This window comes from Auxenochlorella protothecoides (assembly GCF_000733215.1).
Source record: "Auxenochlorella protothecoides strain 0710 unplaced genomic scaffold scaffold55, whole genome shotgun sequence".
Lineage (NCBI taxonomy): Eukaryota > Viridiplantae > Chlorophyta > Trebouxiophyceae > Chlorellales > Chlorellaceae > Auxenochlorella > Auxenochlorella protothecoides.
Genome location: NW_011934296.1, coordinates 18,367 through 35,678, shown reverse-complemented (window position 1 = coordinate 35,678; position 17,312 = coordinate 18,367). Strand labels below are relative to the sequence as shown.

General features: G+C 63.8%; 7 protein-coding genes across 7 annotated transcripts in view; 2 read left to right on the top strand and 5 right to left on the bottom strand.

Annotated features, from left to right (window-relative positions):
• The window catches only part of F751_4926 (Sn1-specific diacylglycerol lipase alpha), a gene marked incomplete at both ends in the record, with an annotated part of 3,749 nt that extends 2,675 nt beyond the window's left edge, over positions 1-1,074 (top strand). The window contains one exon of the mRNA XM_011401511.1: positions 388-1,074. Coding sequence (XP_011399813.1) covers positions 388-1,074 — 687 coding nt within the window. The remainder of the gene's footprint in view (positions 1-387) is intronic.
• Positions 1,075-1,579: 505 nt separating this feature from the next.
• F751_4925 (Inner membrane ALBINO3-like protein 1, chloroplastic) lies at positions 1,580-1,981 on the bottom strand (the record flags this gene model as incomplete). Its single annotated transcript, XM_011401510.1, has 1 exon — positions 1,580-1,981. One exon carries the CDS (start codon positions 1,979-1,981, stop codon positions 1,580-1,582), a length of 402 nt encoding a protein of 133 aa, XP_011399812.1.
• A 194-nt stretch (positions 1,982-2,175) lies between these two features.
• On the bottom strand, positions 2,176-3,697 carry F751_4924 (Inner membrane ALBINO3-like protein 1, chloroplastic; the record flags this gene model as incomplete). Its single annotated transcript, XM_011401509.1, has 4 exons — positions 2,176-2,256; positions 2,474-2,580; positions 2,775-3,060; positions 3,377-3,697. 4 exons carry the CDS (start codon positions 3,695-3,697, stop codon positions 2,176-2,178), a joined length of 795 nt encoding a protein of 264 aa, XP_011399811.1.
• Positions 3,698-6,418: 2,721 nt separating this feature from the next.
• Positions 6,419-10,962, top strand: F751_4923 (Serine/threonine-protein phosphatase 4 regulatory subunit 3; the record flags this gene model as incomplete). The annotated part of the gene is made up of 8 exons (XM_011401508.1): positions 6,419-7,112; positions 7,684-8,486; positions 8,722-8,787; positions 9,159-9,357; positions 9,427-9,563; positions 9,917-9,997; positions 10,144-10,275; positions 10,564-10,962. 8 exons carry the CDS (start codon positions 6,419-6,421, stop codon positions 10,960-10,962), a joined length of 2,511 nt encoding a protein of 836 aa, XP_011399810.1.
• An 831-nt stretch (positions 10,963-11,793) lies between these two features.
• On the bottom strand, positions 11,794-12,251 carry F751_4922 (hypothetical protein; the record flags this gene model as incomplete). The annotated part of the gene is made up of 2 exons (XM_011401507.1): positions 11,794-11,982; positions 12,072-12,251. The coding sequence occupies 2 exons, from the start codon at positions 12,249-12,251 to the stop codon at positions 11,794-11,796; spliced, it is 369 nt and encodes a 122-aa protein (XP_011399809.1).
• A 258-nt stretch (positions 12,252-12,509) lies between these two features.
• Positions 12,510-13,606, bottom strand: F751_4921 (FHA domain-containing protein DDL; the record flags this gene model as incomplete). Its single annotated transcript, XM_011401506.1, has 3 exons — positions 12,510-12,717; positions 13,222-13,335; positions 13,491-13,606. 3 exons carry the CDS (start codon positions 13,604-13,606, stop codon positions 12,510-12,512), a joined length of 438 nt encoding a protein of 145 aa, XP_011399808.1.
• A 1,170-nt stretch (positions 13,607-14,776) lies between these two features.
• Positions 14,777-17,312, bottom strand: part of F751_4920 (ATP-dependent zinc metalloprotease FtsH) — a gene marked incomplete at both ends in the record, with an annotated part of 3,996 nt that continues 1,460 nt past the window's right edge. Inside the window, 7 exons of the mRNA XM_011401505.1 lie at positions 14,777-14,906; positions 15,064-15,178; positions 15,335-15,464; positions 15,575-15,681; positions 16,098-16,165; positions 16,281-16,377; positions 16,675-17,053. Coding sequence (XP_011399807.1) covers positions 14,777-14,906; positions 15,064-15,178; positions 15,335-15,464; positions 15,575-15,681; positions 16,098-16,165; positions 16,281-16,377; positions 16,675-17,053 — 1,026 coding nt within the window. The remainder of the gene's footprint in view (positions 14,907-15,063; positions 15,179-15,334; positions 15,465-15,574; positions 15,682-16,097; positions 16,166-16,280; positions 16,378-16,674; positions 17,054-17,312) is intronic.

Genomic DNA, 17,312 nt, shown 5'->3' with positions numbered 1-17,312 from the left:
GCGGCCGCGCCTCGGAGCCGCGCGCTGCCCGTCGTGCGGAGGAGGAGGACGGGTCCTGCGGGCCGCTGGTGTCGCCGCGCCGCCTCTTCATGGAGGCCAGCGCGGCGGCCGAGGCGGTGGAGGGCGCGGACAGCACGCCCAGCCCCCGCCCCGGGCGCGGCGGCGAGGGCGGCGAGGGCGGCGAGGGCATTGAGCGCGAGGCCTCGCAGCGCATGGAGGAGGTGGAGGCGGCGGTGCGCGCGGCCGAGGCCGACGAGTGGGCCAGCGAGGGCGGCGCGCCGGTCGTGCCCTCCGTCATCCCCCCCGGGCTCCTACGGCGGCGGCGGCACGCCGGGCGGGGCCGCCGGCCGCGCGCCCTCGTCCTCGACGTCCTCGTCGGCGCGGGAGCACCTGAGGTGGCGCCGCGCGCTGTACCCCGCCGGCCGCATCCTGCACCTCGTTCCCGCCCGCCTGGTGCCACTAGACGAGGCGGGGTTCGAGGTGCTGTTCCCCGAGCGGCGAGCCGGCCAGGCTGCGCATGCCGAGGAGGGAGCCGGTGGCATGGGCGGCGAGGGCGGGGGTGGGAGCGGCGACGGCCCGGACCCGACGTCGCGCGGCCGGGGGCGAGCGGGGGAAACAGACGCGCGCGCGTCGCCTGCGGGGCCGGACGACGCTGATGCCGCGGCGCGCTCCCCCTCCCCCGACCCCTTCTCCGCCGGCCCTGCCCTGGCCTCCACCAGCCCTCCAGGTTGCCTCACCCCCCCCCCGCCCAAGGACCTCCCTCCCAAAACCGGCGCCACCGCCACCAACCCCGCCCTCCGCGCCGTCCAGCCGCGGGAGCCCATGATGCTTCTGGAGGCCGTGCCCCAGACCATGTACGGCCGCATCCGGCTGTGCCGCGACGTGCTCAGCGACCACATCATCCCAAACTACCTCGCTTCGCTGGACTCAGCGCTGGAGCGCCTGCCCCCGGCGTTCCACCCGGAGTGCGTGGCCCGGGCAGTGCACGCGCCGGCCTGGGATCCTCCCGTCGAGGAGGGGGAAGGATGTGGGCTGCCGGAGACGGTGGGGGTGCTGGAGCCCCTGATGGCATAGTCCATGGCCGGGCGGACGTGCCCAGGCACGCCGCAGGACCCTCGGCAACCGGTGCCCCTGGCCCGTGTCCACCCGGGACGGGGAAGTGGTGGTCGGCACCAGCCATGCATACATGGAGCGACGGGCTCGCTCCCCTGCTCTTCTCTCCACACCTTTGACCCCCCCTGCTGCTTGCAGTGAAATCATCCCATGTGTCCTCGCGCCTTCTGTGCGTGCTCCCCCGCCGCAGCACCTCCCCCTTTCGTCACGTCTCTGTGCCTCTCAACCCCCAAACGCTCGCTTGCTTGGCCCGCATGGCCTCCCTTCCAGGGCCCTGTTTCTCGCGACACCGACCCTGGGGTTCCCCGCACGCCCTTTCGATGGGCGACACTCCTGTGAACTCCCTGTACCATACCCCTGCCGCGGACCGCACCCTCGCATGTAACACCGTCCCCTGTCGACCCAGAGCGCGAGCAGCCTGGGCCATGGAGGTGGGGGGTCCGTCGACGCATGCCCGTCACCCCCATCACGCGACGGGCAAGCGCCTGCGCTTGCACCGCCTGTTCAGCGCCGGCGCCGCCTCTGCCCGCGCCTCCCTTTCCTCCTCCTCCTCGCTCAGCGCGGCGATGAGCTGGGGCGAGGCGTCCTCCATGACGTTGAACGCGTCGGCCGCGGCCCCCACGGCCTGCAGCACTCCCGACCCGTCGGCGGAGTGGTGCGTGTCCTGGGCCATGCCCGCCAGGTCCAGTACCGCTGCAGTACCGGAGCGCCGCGCCGTGCCCAGCTCCAGCGGGCCCAGGTCCAGCTCGGTCAGGCGCGCGCCGCCCAGCTTGCGCAGGAAGATCTGCTGGCCGGAGGTCAGCACCGTGTTGGATAGGTAGTACAGGGACAGGCCGGAGGGCACGCACAGCGCAAAGTAGCCAACCATGAGCGGGAGCAGCCGTGGGGGGTGGGGGGAAGGGGCCGAGAGGGGAGGTGACTTGGAAGGATTTGGAGGGAGGAAAGTGAGGAGTGAGGAGCAAGGCTAGAATTTCGGTTGACAACGTCAGATCGGTCGTGCATGGCGACCCTATTGCCCAGGTCATGTCAAAGCAGCATGCAGATGGCAGCCCCCACCAAACCTCACCCGATGATGATCTGCTGGGTGCGCGCGTTCTCGTTGTTCGGGTCCACCGGCGGAGAGATGATGGCAGTGGAGATGTACTGCATGGAAGTTGTGAGCCAGAGTGGAGAGGGTAGGGGTGGGGGGGTGCGGAGGCGTTGCAGGGATTAGCCATGTCGACAGAGTGAGCATGCAGCCGACCGGCAAAGCATACCACCCGCGAGGACGCCGAGGCAGCCGGGCACCATCGGCATGCCATCCTGAACACTTTATGTCCCTTGCGCGATGCACTCCGCCCAATCACCCCCAACCAAGCACCTGTGCGATGACCATGAGCACAGGGATGACTAGGTATCGTGAGGCCTCATCCCAGCCGATGGGCGGGTGCCCATCCACAAAGGGGTAGAGCCAGCTGATCCCCGTGCCTGCAGGCGAGTGGAAAGAGACGGATGGTGGAGGCCAGGGTCAGAGAGGGAGGAGGGGGGGGACGACATGCCGGGCTCCTGTACCCCGCAGCCCAGACCCCTCCTGTATCCCACGGCCCTGGTCCTGTGCAGGGACATGGACTCCCAACCCTTTCAGCGCAGGCCTTCAGCCCTGAGAACTCAGAAGCACCCACCTGCCCTCTGCGCCGCAACGGAGGTGGGCCCCGCCAGGGAGGGCACCCAGTAGAAACCCTGGTTGTCCAGCAGGCCCAGCGAGGCCACCCCCGTCAGCGAGCGGTACAGCCCGATGAAAACCGGGATGGTGGCCAAGGAGGGGAAGCACCCCGCCAGCGGGTTGATCTCCGCCTTCTTATACAGGGCCTGGGTCTCACGCTGCTGCGCCTTCTTGTCCTCCTTGTACTTGGCCTTGATGGCGTCCATGGCCGGCTTCAGGCGCTGCATGGACAGCGAGGCCTCGACCTGAGAATGCAGGGGGGGGGGAGGGGTTTGTCGGGCTGACAGGGGGCGTAGAGGCTGGCGGCAGACGTTGGGGGCTCTCGCGTACGTCGTCGCGCACGTGCGCAGGCCCATGCCCCTTTGTCCTGGATAATGCACCTCTTGATAGCTCAAAAATCCATGCATGCATGGAGCTGGGAGAATGCCTGCATCACTTCCCTGGAAACCTCACAGCCCTTCATCTTCCATTCCCATGTGCAGGAGACCTGAGATCGCTTCGATACACCTGATCCCCTGGCTCCACCCATCCCCCCCAACACACAACCCAGCAAATAATCACCTGCTTCTTGGTCAGGGGAAAGGTGCACAGCTTGACGACGGCGGTCAGGGCGACAATGGACCAGCCGAAGGAGTGGGGGACGTGCGCGGCCTCCAGCCCAGACTGGAAGGTCTGCAACAGGTACTCCAGGCCCTGCACCAGGGGCTCCAACAGGCCGTTGTCCTGCGCCACCGCGCGAGACGTGGCCGCAGCTGCCAGGTCCTCGGCCGCCCCGCTCAGGCCATGCACGCCCACTGAAGCGCAGGTGGTGGGCCTCTGGGGCAGCTGGGAAGGGCACCACCGCCCTGGTCTGCGATGGCGAGTGAAGGTGTCGGGGATCATGGCCCCGACTCGCGCACCTTCAACATGAGCATGCAGAAAAGGAAAATGGGTTAGGTCGCTTGAGCGAATCCGCCTCAAGCTCAAGCCATACCTGCAAACTCTTTCGAGGTTGTATCGGCGTATGCAGATGCCCAAAGTGGGTCTGGCGGTGAGGACAGGCTGCGGGAGCGAGCCCATGACGAGCCAGCGATGGAGCGCAGCAGTCGGGCTTTCAAGCTGGGCAGGGAGCGGTACCCATGAGCAAAGTCCAGCCCGCCTATATCTTAACACATTAATGCACTTCAGTGATGAGATACAAGCATGCAACACCTTTGCGTGCTCCTCTGCCTCAATCCGCCTCAGGGCGCCCATCTCCTGACGAGTTATCCCGAGTGCGCAATCTCCGAGATCGAAAACCGATGCCATGCAAAGAGCGATCAACGGGACCAAAACGGAAGAAGGAGATCATAACACCACTCCAGTGAGCTCATTGGCGCTGAAGATTCCATGTATGCATGCATTGCTCCTGCATCGCGAAGTGTGGTAGCATGAGGGGGTCCAGCACTCCCGCTGGGGTGCAGGCGGGGTGCCTACCCCCGGCCACCCGCCCGATCCCCAAATCTTCACGGCGCAGCCACACCCCGAGGCCTTTCCGCAACAGATATACGTGTAGGGCAGCCCTCGGCGCCTTTGGGGTGGCTGAGCTCGAGAGTCCTTTGGCCGCCCTCTCGGCTTTGGGGCTGGCAGTGGCAGGGTGGGATGGGGGTGGAAAGGGTGCGATGGATGTGGTGTGAGTCCCCTTTGGATCGAGGGAAAGCACTCTTGTCCTGTTATAATTCCAAGTGCAATGCCCAATGGGCTTTCCTGCTCTTCAGGCAATGTCCTGACACTGTTCCTCCTTGTTTAACGCCTCTGCGCAGCGTCTCCGCTCTGAAGCTTGTGGCGCACCTCAAATCCGAAGCCGAGATAGCCAGGCTGATTGCCAAGGTCCACAAAGTGGGGAATGATGAATCTGGACGGCCTGGTCACCTGGTGCAGATCGGAGGCAATGTCCGCAGCCTCTACTACTACCCCAGCAAAGCTTATGCCGCCATGACTGTTGTTGGCAAGGGCCTGGATCCGGGTGAGGGCTGACAAAGGTGCAGAGACCGGTGGTGTTTCCAGAGCCTTTGGCTGATGGGTTGGGAAGCTGCATTGCTCCACTGCATGACTGTTCCAATGATAGTCTTCCCTGTCCAATGCCCACAAATAGTCTGTCACATAGCCTCCCAATGCCTGTGGACAGTCATTTGGACGACAACGGCTGCAAAGAATAAGCTGCCACTCAAGGTCGAGAGCCAGGCCTCTGAGGTGACCGACCTCAGCTTCCTGCCAACATCCAGCATCGACAGCGTGGTGCTGCTGCCAGGCTGTGCACCCACTCCCGAGCTCATCGCCCAGGTGGGGAGTGTGTGCAGGGCTTGTCATGCTGACGGGACTGATGATTGGCAGTCAGGACCCACGATAACGGCTTGGCCCATGAAATAAATCCTGCTGGTGGAGGTTGCCCCCTGACCTTGTCCAGTGCCCTTACCCCATCGCCCATGAAAGGCCGCCTGACTCACCATCCATCGTTCCCTACCTGTGATCCCTGTTGCTGCTGTAGATTCTGAGGGCGCTGAAGCCAGGGGGTCGTCTGGGCTTGGCCCTTAGGGCCAAAGGGAAGGGTCCCATTCCATCTCTCCTCCAGGCACTTCCTCTGGGACCTGGGCCCCTCAAAGCAGACGAGCTGGAGCGCTACTTTCCGGACACTCAGTGGGAATTCATGGAGGCAGGGACCGCGAATGCGGGACTGGACCCCCTGGTTGTCGCACTGGCCTCCAAATCCATGCAGGTGGGCAGTGCGCCTGAGGCGCTGTGATGGTCAGCGACTGCGAGGGGGACTGAGTGTGGTGCCTTTCAGTTGCTGAGTCTTTTTCGTAAGGGTTGAAACTTCCCCGCACTAATAATTGGACATGGCGTCCATGGTGTTCTTGCTGTGCTCGTTTGCCAACACATCTGCCATTCTAGACAATGGGCTCTCCTGTCCTCCCTCACCTTGAGCACAGACTCGACCTCCTGTGGTTGAATCCGTCGACGCGTCAACCTTCCGAGAAGCTCAGAAGAGGCTGAAGAGAGAGCGTGCCAAGGCTGCAAAAGGCATGGGATAAGTTTACCATCGACATGCTTCATGCTAAATAGCTTTGATGGATCATGATGAGACCATGTCAGCGCGTTTCATTTGCAGCAGTGTACCCCTTGTGTGCTTTATCTGACAGGAAAGCGGGCACCGTTTAGCACAATCATGTCCCTATGTCAGAGATGGGTATTGAAATCCTCCCCTCATAAGCCTGTCCTGCTCACAGGGTAGTCACTGCGAACGTGAACACTCGCAGAATTTGAGACTGTCGCGCTTAGAGCCACGGACAGGGAGAGCAGGGCACCCCTCGCATGGTCGCTAGTGCCCCCGTGCGACTTAACAAAGATTTTGAGACTGGTGATGGGACCCGAGGAAGTTCAGTTGGTGGTTCCACGGGCTTAGGGACTCGCCGTCCGCCAGGAGCCTGACTCCCTGCCAAGTTCTTGCACAGCCAGGGGATCCGACACTGGACTCGGAGCGTTTCAACCAGCGTAATGGCTGCCTGAGATGCAGTCACGACTGGCGAATTGTTTGGAAGGCTGATTTCGGGCCAGCCAGGCCGTTGCTGGGCCTGACGGAGGGTGATGCAGCGCGTCAGGGTGTACCACTTGAATGAAAATGGACACTGGGACGACAAGGGCACGGGCGTCATCAAGGTGGAGACAGCAGAGGTGCGACATGCGCTGGGGATCCGATGTCGTGCTCCATGGGCTGGCGACCAGGGTGATGGTTCATCGGTGTGCACCTTGAAGCTCGTCTGTACGAGTGCCTCTCCCCGGCCTCATCGTCGACCAATGCTCCCCCCGCAGCACCCCACTTCCGATGTGCACCTCATCATCGAGGACGACACCGATGCATCCCGCCTGCTCAACCACACCGTCACCCAGGGCACCTCCTACCAGCGACAGAAGGGTGCGCGTCTTGGGATGTATGGTTGCGCAGGGAGATCAGAGGGCTGCAGGCATGTGCGTCGACCCCCTGTGCATCCCTGCATGTGGCTTGGATGCTGCGACAGGGGGCAATGTGACTGTGGGTGGCACACATCCGTGCAAACACTGTTTGTTCGCGCAGCGTTTGCATCCTACAAGCAGCTGCTCCAGCGTCGCCCCGCCCCTCACTCCGCAGACGACAGCATCATCTCCTGGACAGAGGCGTCCAGCGGCATCGAGATCGCGCTTTCTTTCCAGGAGGCGTTCACCTGCACGCAGGTGTGGGCCGAGATCCAGAGCGTCCAGGATGCGGGCCTGAGTCCTCGAGCTCAGGCTGCAAAACTGCAAGGTGCGTGTGTGGGGGTGCAGGAGGGGGGCTCCCTGTCGTCCGGCCACAGCACGGTCCCTCTGTGCAGGTTCACGCTGGGTCCTGGTCTGCCCATGGCCTCATGCCCGCCTGCAGCGACATGGTCTTGAGCCGTGTGGGTTGTTTCGTATGAGTGCTGCATCAGCTGGAGACTTGGGCCCGTCGGCAGGGTGGTGCTGCTGTGCACACTGCAGCACCAGCCCTGCCAAGCTTCCCCCACATTCGTCTGTCGCACCGTGTGCTGCCCTCGCATTCCCGAGCAGATCGGCAGTGGCGGACGGCGGGGGGGACGGAGGCCTATGACTCGGTGGCAGCCCACCACACCTACGAAGGCGAGGCCCGGGGGATGCACTCGGGCACAGTCCTACCCTGTCTTGGTGATCGCTGTGGCCGGCATGCTTGCAGGAGGGGCCCCTGGCTGCCTGTGTGGGCAAGGGTGCTGTCCGCAAGGGAGGTCACCGTTCCTTCAGGCTCGCTGACTCCGTACCCAGCCTGGCCTGGCCCTCTCACGTCATCTCAGCCCCCCTCCGGCTTCACCCTCTGTCGCGAGCAGAGTCTGCGGGGTTGATGCACGGCCCCCACCTCCCGCTGGGCCCCGGGCAGTCCCCTGCGGGCCAGGACCCCCCCCCCGAGACCGGCCCCTTCCCCGCGCACGGCGCCGACCTCCCCGCCGCGGAGCTGGGCAACCTGCCCGCCATCGCTCGGTCCCTGAGCGAGGCCTCGGTCTTCCAGCGCGAGCGCCTGGTGCACCAGCTCTCCGCCCCCGGCTATCTGGGCCGCCTGGTGGGCCTGTTTCGTGTGTGCGAGGACCTCGAGGAGGAGGAGTCGCTGGCGCAGCTGCACGTCGCGCTGCGCGCCGCCATCATGCTGAACGACGCCGGCCTGATCGAGGCGCTGCTGAGCGAGCCGCTGGTCATGGACGTGGTAGGCGCGCTGGAGTACGAGCCCGGGGTCGCGCCGGCGGCGCGTCCCCGCCACCGCGAGTGGCTGCGCGACCGCGCGCACCTGCGCGAGCCGGTGCCCATCGCCGACCCGGGCGTGCGCGCCAAGATCCACGACACCTACCGCCTGGGCTACGTGCGCGACGTGGTGATGCCGCGCTTCCTGGACGACGCGGTGCTGGCCACGCTGCGCTCCCTGGCCCTGTTCAACTCGGTGGAGGTGCTCATGGCCCTGGCGGCGGACGCCCACGCCTTCCCGGCCCTCTTCGACAAGCTGCGCGGCGCGAAGCCGGGGGGCGGCGACTGGGCGGACGGCGTCGGCTTCCTCCAGGAGCTGGCCTCCCTGGCCAAGCACCTGCAGGCCTCCCAGCGCACCACTCTGTTTGGCAAGCTGGCTGACCTCGGGCTGTTTGAGGTGGGAGAGGGTGGGGGGGGGGGGGAGTGTTGGAGGTATGCAGATGCTGCGGGAGGGTGGCGGCGTCGAGGAGTCCAAGGCATGCGGGAAGACCCTCGCGACGAGGCAAAACCCCCCGCTCCTGTACCGGCTCCATACGCATGCCTGCTCGCATGCAGTGCCCCTCCCCACACCCCCTCACCATTCTACAACTCCCGCCGACCAGCATCGCCGCCCCAACCCTCGCACCCCGCAGGTCATGATCCGGGTGCTGGAGCTGGGCGAGCCGGAGCTCCACCTGCGCGCCACCGACATCCTGCTGGTGGGGGCACTACACGACCCCAACCCCCTGCGCTCCTTCCTCCTCTCGGACCAGGGCGGGTGCCTCTTCCGCCTCCTCATCCAGGCATGTGCTGGGGCGCCGCGTTCAGGGGCGTCCGCGGGGGGTTGGGAATGTGGGTGGGTGGGGGAGGGGGGTGGACGGCGATGCCTTCCCAGTGCTCCTGAACATGCGGCCCGAGCAGCGAGGTTTGCTGTGGCCATCCTCGCCCAGCCCCCTGCGTGCCCTCTGTCGCCTTGCACCTCGTTATGATTGTCCAGCACCATCCCGAATCGCCCCCCCCGCCACACGCCAACCGCCCCTCCATGTTCTTGTACCCACCCCTCCCCCTCCCATCCATCCCCTGCACACAGTCCTTCATGCACGGTCGGGGCTGCGGCATGCAGGAGCAGGTGTTGGAGCTGCTGCGCATCCTGCTGGACCCCGACACCATGGATGCGTCCGTGGAGCGCGACGCCTTCATCGACTCCTTCTACGAGGCGCACGCGGGGACCCTGGTGGGCGCCCTGGTCGCCGCGACGAGGGGCGGCGGCGTGGCGGCAGAGAGCGCAGGTGCTGGCGCGGCGGGCGCGGGCGGGGAGGTGGCCGGGGGTGCCGCCGGCGCGCCTGACACCGCCGCAGGGGCGGCCGACACCGGCGACGCGCCGACGACCAGCGCACACACGCTGGGACTGATCGTGGAGCTGCTGTGCTACTGCGTGACGCAGCACTCCTACCGCATCAAGTACTACATCCTGCGCAACAACGTCGTCGAGAAGGTGTGTGTGTTGGTGTGAGAGTCTGGGAAAGGGGAATGGTCAGGTCAGAGGCCGTCACCTGGGGATGGAGCAGGCTCGCACGCCGTACACGGTGTGTGCACTGGCATGGGTCGGGAACCAGCATTGAATGGGTGATGCGTCGGTGCTCGATAATCGAGTCTGGGACCCCCTCCTGCCTGGGGTGTGCGGGGGGCCGTAGTCAGGGTGCAAGCCATGCTGGGGAGGCGATTGACACAAAGAGTAGGGAGGGGACCCCTTTGGATACAGAACAGGACTGGCATGGAGGCGGTCATCGAAAGGGTGCAAAGCCCTTCCCAGATCCCTGATCAGCCCCCACCTCAATGGCCTCGCAGGTGCTCCGGCTGCTGCACAGGAAGGAACGCTGGCTGGTCGTGGCTGCCATCCGCTTCCTACGCACCTGCCTGGGAATGAAGGTGCAGGCGTGGGGTGGGATGGAGGGCAAGGGGTGTAAGGAAGAGCATCCGTGATTGGGGCTCGTCCAGAGCGGACGCAGCCGGTGTAGGACTGCCAAGCAGGTTGTCCCCCCAAAGCACCACCTCGGCCCTCCCTCGCCCCTCAGGACGAGTTTTACAACCGGTACCTGGTGAAAAACGGGTTGCTGGAACCTGTCATCGCTGTGTTCCTGGAAAACGGCAATCGGTACAACCTGCTCAACTCTGTGGTGCTGGAGCTCTTTGAGTTCATGTGGAGGGTGAGTGGACCTTGCTGTGTCGGGTGCATGGCAGCCTGCTGCGTGGGTGTGAGTATGCCTGGTGCACGACAAGGTCTCACCTGCCTGATCGGGGTGAGGTTGACAGAGGGTGAGGGATGCTGTGCTTCAGGTCCAGCAGCGTCCATCCACTTGGTTGACACGAATCCATGTGGGGTTTGGCAAGCCCTGAGGGGCAGGCACTGCCGTGAGCCCAGATCTGATCCCCCCTATGTATCGCCGAGGCCTCTTCACCCAAGAAACTTCCTCCCTTCTTCCCATTCCCAACAGGAGAACATGAAGGGCCTGCTGGGGTACGTGGTGGAGAGCCCGAGGTGGCCAGAGCTCCAGGCCCTGGACTTTGCGCCCACATTCAGGAGGCTGTCGATGAAGCATGACCAGAACCAGGTGGTGTGCCGCCTGCGGCAGGAGGTCTTGTGTACCTGGGCTGCCTGTCCTATCCCTGGCTGTGGATGGGCTTTGAGCCTTGGTCATTGCTCGAAGAAACTCACCTTCGTAACCTCACACCAACAGGAACGGAGCACCGGCTCTGCGGCTGCGCCAGCGGGATCGGGCCCTGGCAGCGAGGCCGGGGGGGGAGTGTTCCTTGGGCATGCCCGGGCGGCAGCCGCCGCTCAGCAGCGGCGAATACGTGAGTGGGGTCAGGGAGAGGGGGAGGGGGAAAGGTGATCAGCCCCTGAGCTTCTGCATGGCATGTCCGAAGGACTGACATCTGTGCCGCAGGTGATCCTTGGTCCCAACAGCCGCATGTTGATCTGGTCGATTGGCCTTGGCAGGTCAAGCCTGGCGTGTTCCTCCAGGCAATCCTCTCCTCACACGCTCCCATCGACAACAGGCGGCGAAAAGGAGGAGGACGAGGACGAGGAGAACTACTTCAAGGATGACGAGGACGATGACCGGGGGGGCAGTGCCGCTGCTGCAGAAGTCTCCGAGGTGAGAGCGCTCAGGGATGCGCCGGCCTCCGTCTCGCCCAGCCCTGGCTCTCCGAGGGTGGTTGGCGCTTCCCCTCCCAGCAACGGTCTGCCACCCTTCCCCGGCCGCCTGGTGGACTATGACGACGATGACGACGATGCCCTGCCTCTGGGAGGTGAGCGCCGTGCATGCGACTGCCTGTGTGATGCAGGGTGTGCCCAGTGCAGGGACGGATTCAAAGACGCTCACGAGGGGGGGGCGGGGGGCAATGCAGCGGTGAGGGTTTTGTAGAGCCTTAATGCAGCACAGTATCCGCAAATATCTGTACCATGGTCCTCCCTGCCCCGTCCCCCATAGTTGTGCACCGAGGTGGGCCCGGTGGAAGGCGCGGCTCATCGCCCCCGCTTCAGAAGAGGTTCCGGCCGGCCAGCCCCTCCCAGTGACACCCAAACCAAGCTTCCTGACCACGCACAACGTGTCCTCTGCATTGTTTCTGGCTCCTCCCGTCTCATGCTCTTCGCCCCTGAACAGCTCCACGCTCTGTGAACGACGTACGATTACAGCCTGTGTGCCGCCCCCTCCTCAGGCTCAGGCAGCAATGTCGGGCACATGCACGTTGCGCAGGAGCCGGAAGGCAGGTCCGTACTGCAGCCCGCTCTCCCGCAGCTGGGCGTAGAGCTGGACAGTGTCGCGGGGCACCGTGGCACTCGCCCTCTGGGCATCGATGGTCCGCTCCGCCATCGTACGGTTCAGACGCTCCTGACGCTTCTTCTCCGTCTACAGGGGCGCGATGGTATGGGATTGGGGGATGCAAAAGCCGACCGGAAAGGAGTGTGCCCGCCTCAAGTGCCCACCCCGGCACTCACATGGTAGACCGACTTGATAAGTTCCTGGAAGGCATGATCGTCGTTGCCGAGCACGACCTCGGCAACCTCCGGCTCCTTCTCAATGGCCTCTAGTTTCGCGGGGTCGGCCTTCAGAGCTGCACGAAAAGCTGCGGGGTCCTTGGCAGTCCCATCGTCGTTCAACGCATAGGGATCCGACATCCTGTGCTGCAGTACAGGATGCACTGGAGGGGTGGAATGAAGGAGGACGTACTGACTGCGATCCACCTGCCAATGACGCTCGCGGAGTGGAGTTGCACGGTGCAAGGGCTCCTGCCCGAAGCGCATCCCGTGAGGTCCCGGTCAAAGCGGTCAAAGAAGTACCCCCCACGGTACCGCCCAGCAAAATTTGAATAGTTGACATGTGTTACAATTCCTGCCTCACTGCGTGCAAAGCGGTCCAGCTTGCACCCTTCATGCCTATCTGCCACCGCTCTTGTCATGCAGCAAGACATACTCGCGGCTGGAGTTCCCCGTCCGGATCATGTCCTGCTCCAGAAGCTCATAGAAGCGCTTGTCATCCAGGCGCTCGCCATTCAGAAATGTGCCGTTGGTGGACCCCAGGTCCATGAGATAGGGGCGCACCGCAGCCACCATCATGCCATCAGCGCCCTCCTTCTCCGTTCGCCTGGTAATCGTGGTCATGGAGGCTTTGTAAGGAATTATGTTGAGGATCGCGACATGCCACCCGTCAAGAAGCGGAGTCCATCCACTGGAATTCACCCTCCTTTCTCCCGCTCATGTATCTGGCTTGGAAATGATTCAAGAGCAGCCCTTACATCGGCCCTGGATCCACACGGTGCACCATGCAGCAAAAACCTATCCCTTCACCTGTACTGCAGCACACAGTGCTGCTTGGAGCAGGAAGGGTGGTCCGTGGGAATGTCGACCACCGTCCTGTCACGTCCAAAGAGGTAGCTGCTCTGCCTGAACGCAGGGTGATGAGAAACACCATGTTGATCGTGTTCTGGCTCAGGCTGTGCCAAGTCAAATCTGAAAGTTTGAAGCTATTGGGGACACTCCTGGTCCAAAGACTGCCTTGGCAGCTTCCACTCATGCCAGCCCTCCCTGGGCACAGCTCACGATGCCGCCCCAGCCGGACAGCCACCAGCAGCATGCGATGCAACCACACCTGTGAAGAAAGAGGGGCTTCCCATGTGGCTCCCCGCTCTTGAAGGTGTATAGCCTCCACTGTTGTGTGGGCATCGAGGCCTCGGGTGGCTCCTGATAGAGTAGTACCACACCGCTGTGGAGTTGGTCATGGGTGGAAGGGAATCAGGGATGCGCCCAACGGGGTGCAAGGCGGAGCAATGCCCAATCACTGCCAACATGGCGCAATGCAGCAACTCAGCGGGATCCGCCCTGCCACATAGACACTCCTAGAAAGGCATGCCCCCGCACTTGACAGTGTTGGTCTCGGCTGCCAGTGCTCCCGACAAACCGAAATCCGGCTTCACTTCCTTGTCTGGCAGCTCCTCCTGCCAGAGTGCAGAATGTGGTGTCAAGTGGCCTGGCATCTAATCACTGGGGGATGCACCGGGTAAGCACTGGGCTGCTGCAGAGGGCGGTGCCATCAGCACGGATTTTGTAGATCCAGCTCTACTCGTCTCAAGGTTGCAAGAATGTGGCAAATATCAGGGTGAAACTCACTGCATTCGTGAGACCCAAAGCCACCTCGGAACTTTCGCTCTGTAGCATACCTGAATCTCCCCTGGCCTGCCCCAGGACATGCCATTCCCGTCGCCCTCACCGCCCTCCCGCCGCCCACGGCCTCTGGCACCCCCCGGCGGCGCGCTGGGACACTCTCTGGCCCAGTGTCCTTCCTCCCCGCATCTATGGCAGGCCCCTCTGGGAGCAAAGGAGCCGCTCTGGTGACTGGACCTATGGATGATCAGAGTGTCTCGGGATCATGCTGCCGGGCGGTGGGCAGGTTGCAGAGGAACAGGCCGAGAGCAATGACAGCAAGCACCAAGGAGGTCTGCTCACCCTGCAATGTCTGCGTCGTCCCGCCGCCGCCTGTCTCGAGGCTGGGAGGGTTGCGGACCCCACCGCCCCTCCCTGCTGCCCCCTGCTCTGTCAGGCGACCTGCTCCCCTCCTGCCACTGGCGCCGTACTGGAGAGCGACTGGGCCGCCTCTTGTCCGATGAGTCCCTGTGACGTCTCCTGTCCCGCGATCTGCTGCGATCTGCGGGGGGGGGGGAGCGACTGCGTCGCCTGGCCTCTCGGGACCTGCTCCTTCGTCGGCGCCCTGGGCTCAGAGACCTGCAAGGCAAGGAATCCACAGAGCAACTCAGCGAGATGTGCAGTAATGCATCCCGGGGCGTTCATTTTACGGTGCACACCTGTCTCTGTAGCCCATGGTGCGTTGTCGGTCGGTTAACCGGTCAGGGATGTCACTATCTGAACACCTTTCTCCGAAACTGTTCAGCCACTTATTTCGTACAAGGAGTTCGTGAAGTATTGCAACGATATTATCATCTAGTTTCGACACGTTGAGACGTATGCATGTCAGGATCGCCACCCCACATGCCTCTCCACTGTCGCGCACGGCCCTGTGTCCGGAGCTTAGTCTGAGGAGTCTGACCACCTGGTGGTCAGCTGCCTAAGGATCCGGGTCATTCAACAGTCGAGGGCAAGAGCACCACATGCAAGCTGCGCAACACGTTTTGTACAGTGGCCGACGAAATTTACCCTGACCGGCCTGCTGGCAGGGCTGGGGCGGCGTCTGGTCCGCCGCCGATCAGCCGCTGGATGCCCCTCGACAATCGAGATCCCAGCACCGACAGAGGCGTGGCAGCACCGCCATTGACTCCATTCCTGTGCGGGGGCGATTGGGGAAGGCAATTCTGATGCGGTTCTGATGAGCACATGTGTATGCGGCATCGTTACTGACCCATGCCATCCTCATGCTGGGTGGATTCAACGGATTTGGGTGGCAGAGACAACCCTCTCCCAGCGTTTCCACTGCAGCTACCTTGTCCTATCCACAGCCGCCACCAGCTCCGGCAAGTCCACTGCATCGGCATCCCGGCGCGCAGCCAGGAACGCCGCCTCGTTCACCACGTTCATCAGCTCAGCGCCGCTCATGCCTGGCATTGGCGGTGCAAGGATGTGGTAGATAGAGTTATGTGCGACGCACAACTCCACGCGTTTGCCACTCCCAGACCACATGGCTGTCCAGACTGATGCACCAAGGCCCAGAACAACTTTGCCAAACTCAAGCTTCTGGAATCACCTCCTCCCACCTGGGGTGAGCCGTGCGATCGCACGGCACATGGCACTCTGCATCTCAGGACTGCCTGCCAGCTTCACCGTCCTGAGGTGGACCGCCAAGATCGCCGCCCGTCCGGTGGCGTCGGGGAGGGGCACCGTGATCTGTGAAGAGGAGAGGGGCGCCGGCGTCATTGCACGTACTTGCGGATGGGCAGAGGAGTGGCGTGAGGAGCGGAGCGTTCAACGCTGCGTTTAAACTATCCAGCCTCTACCTTGCGTGAGAGGCGGCCAGGTCTGAGGAGGGCGGGGTCCAGTGACTCCGGGCGATTGGTGGCGGCCAGGAGGAGCACGCCCGGCCTTCCATCAAAGCCGTCTAGCTCTGTTGCAAAGGATCAGAGGGGGTAGCTGTCGGTGTGACACCATGTCGGCGTGGTCCCTAACAAGCTGCATCAGGCGGGGAAGGGCATTGCGCTGTCGACACCCTCTGGGCATCCACGATCTCTGCTACTTGCAATCACACGACGAGTTCAGAGTCAGATGCTGTGTCCACAGGCGCTACCTCACTCCACCACTCCCCATCACCCCATGCCTGTGAGCAGCTGGTTCAAGGTCTGCTCCCGCTCATCGTTCATGCCCATGCCGCGCCGCCCACCTGTGGCAGTAGTGTTCCATGTGGTGGGTGCACAAACGGGGGAATCACGCACGAGCCATGGCCTGCCCGTTCATTGGGCATCCCAGGCGAGCCAGGCCTCCCGCAGGCAGTCGCCATGCGCCAACACCAGCCCCACAACTCACCCACAGCATCCAGCTCGTCAATGAACACGACGCAGGGCGCCTTCTTCCGTGCCTCGGAGAACAGCTCCCTGTCGTGTAAGAGCAGAAATGTTGGTGCGCCTACGACCCACACCGCGCTCACCCCGCAGTACTATGAATATCGTCCAAGGGCGCCAAGACCATCCTCCCCCTCTTTCACAGTACCTGATGCGTGCCGCCCCTCGTCCCACAAACAGCTCCACGAACTCGGAGGCAGAGACCACGAAGAAGGGCACGCCCGCCTCCCCCGCCACGGCCCTTGCTGCGTTGCGGCATGAGGGCCAGGAGCATGTGATGTCAGATACTGCTGTCGGGAATAATTGGCGCCAGACCCGGGGAATGATGTAGCTCATGCCGGCCCCGGGTCATGGGGAGGCATGAGGTAACCGCAAGCGCATGCACATGCGTCGACAAGGGCAGGCACGAGAATATGTGGACCCTTCACCACCACTCACCTCGCCCGCCGCATCGGCCCCAGCATCTGGACGCAAGCTGCACGGACCCCCCACCCTTCCCCCCTCCCCCATTCTCTCCCTTCTAGGCACCACCCAAGTCTCACCCAGCAGGGTCTTCCCCGTGCCGGGCGGCCCGCAGAGCAGCACGCCCGAGGGCAGCTTGGCGCCCAGCGCCGCAAAGCGCCCCGCGTCCTTGAGGCAGGACACCACCTCCTGCAGCTCCTGCTTGGCCGCGTCCACGCCCGCCACGTCCTCGAAGGTCGCGGAGGAGAGCGCGGCGCCCTTGCTGGGCGTGCGGCTCTGCTTGCCGCGCTGGTTGCCGCCCAGCGCGCGGCGGCCGATGAAGTACAGCGGGACGAGGGGCAGCCAGAGCGCCAGCGCCGTGGTCAGCGCCCGCGTGGCCACGGAGGACAGCGTCTTCTGCATGGCGCCAAACCGGACCCCGGCCTTAAGCAGGATGGGGATCAGCTCGTGGCTCGCCACCTGCTTGGTGTAGCACGGCACCGGGACGGCTGGGGCGGCATCTGCGAATTGGATCAGGGGGGGGAAGAAAGGGTTTGTGTGGGTGTGCGAGCTGGTGCTGGGCGGGAGGGCCCGGGCGCAGGTTGGCACACGAGAAGGATGCGCATCAGGGGCGGTGGGGCGGCCTAATTGATGGGCGCAGACGCGTCACTGATCTACCTCTCGAAACCCTCTGGCATCACCCCTCCCGGCATGACGACAGCCCCGCCCTCCTCATCTC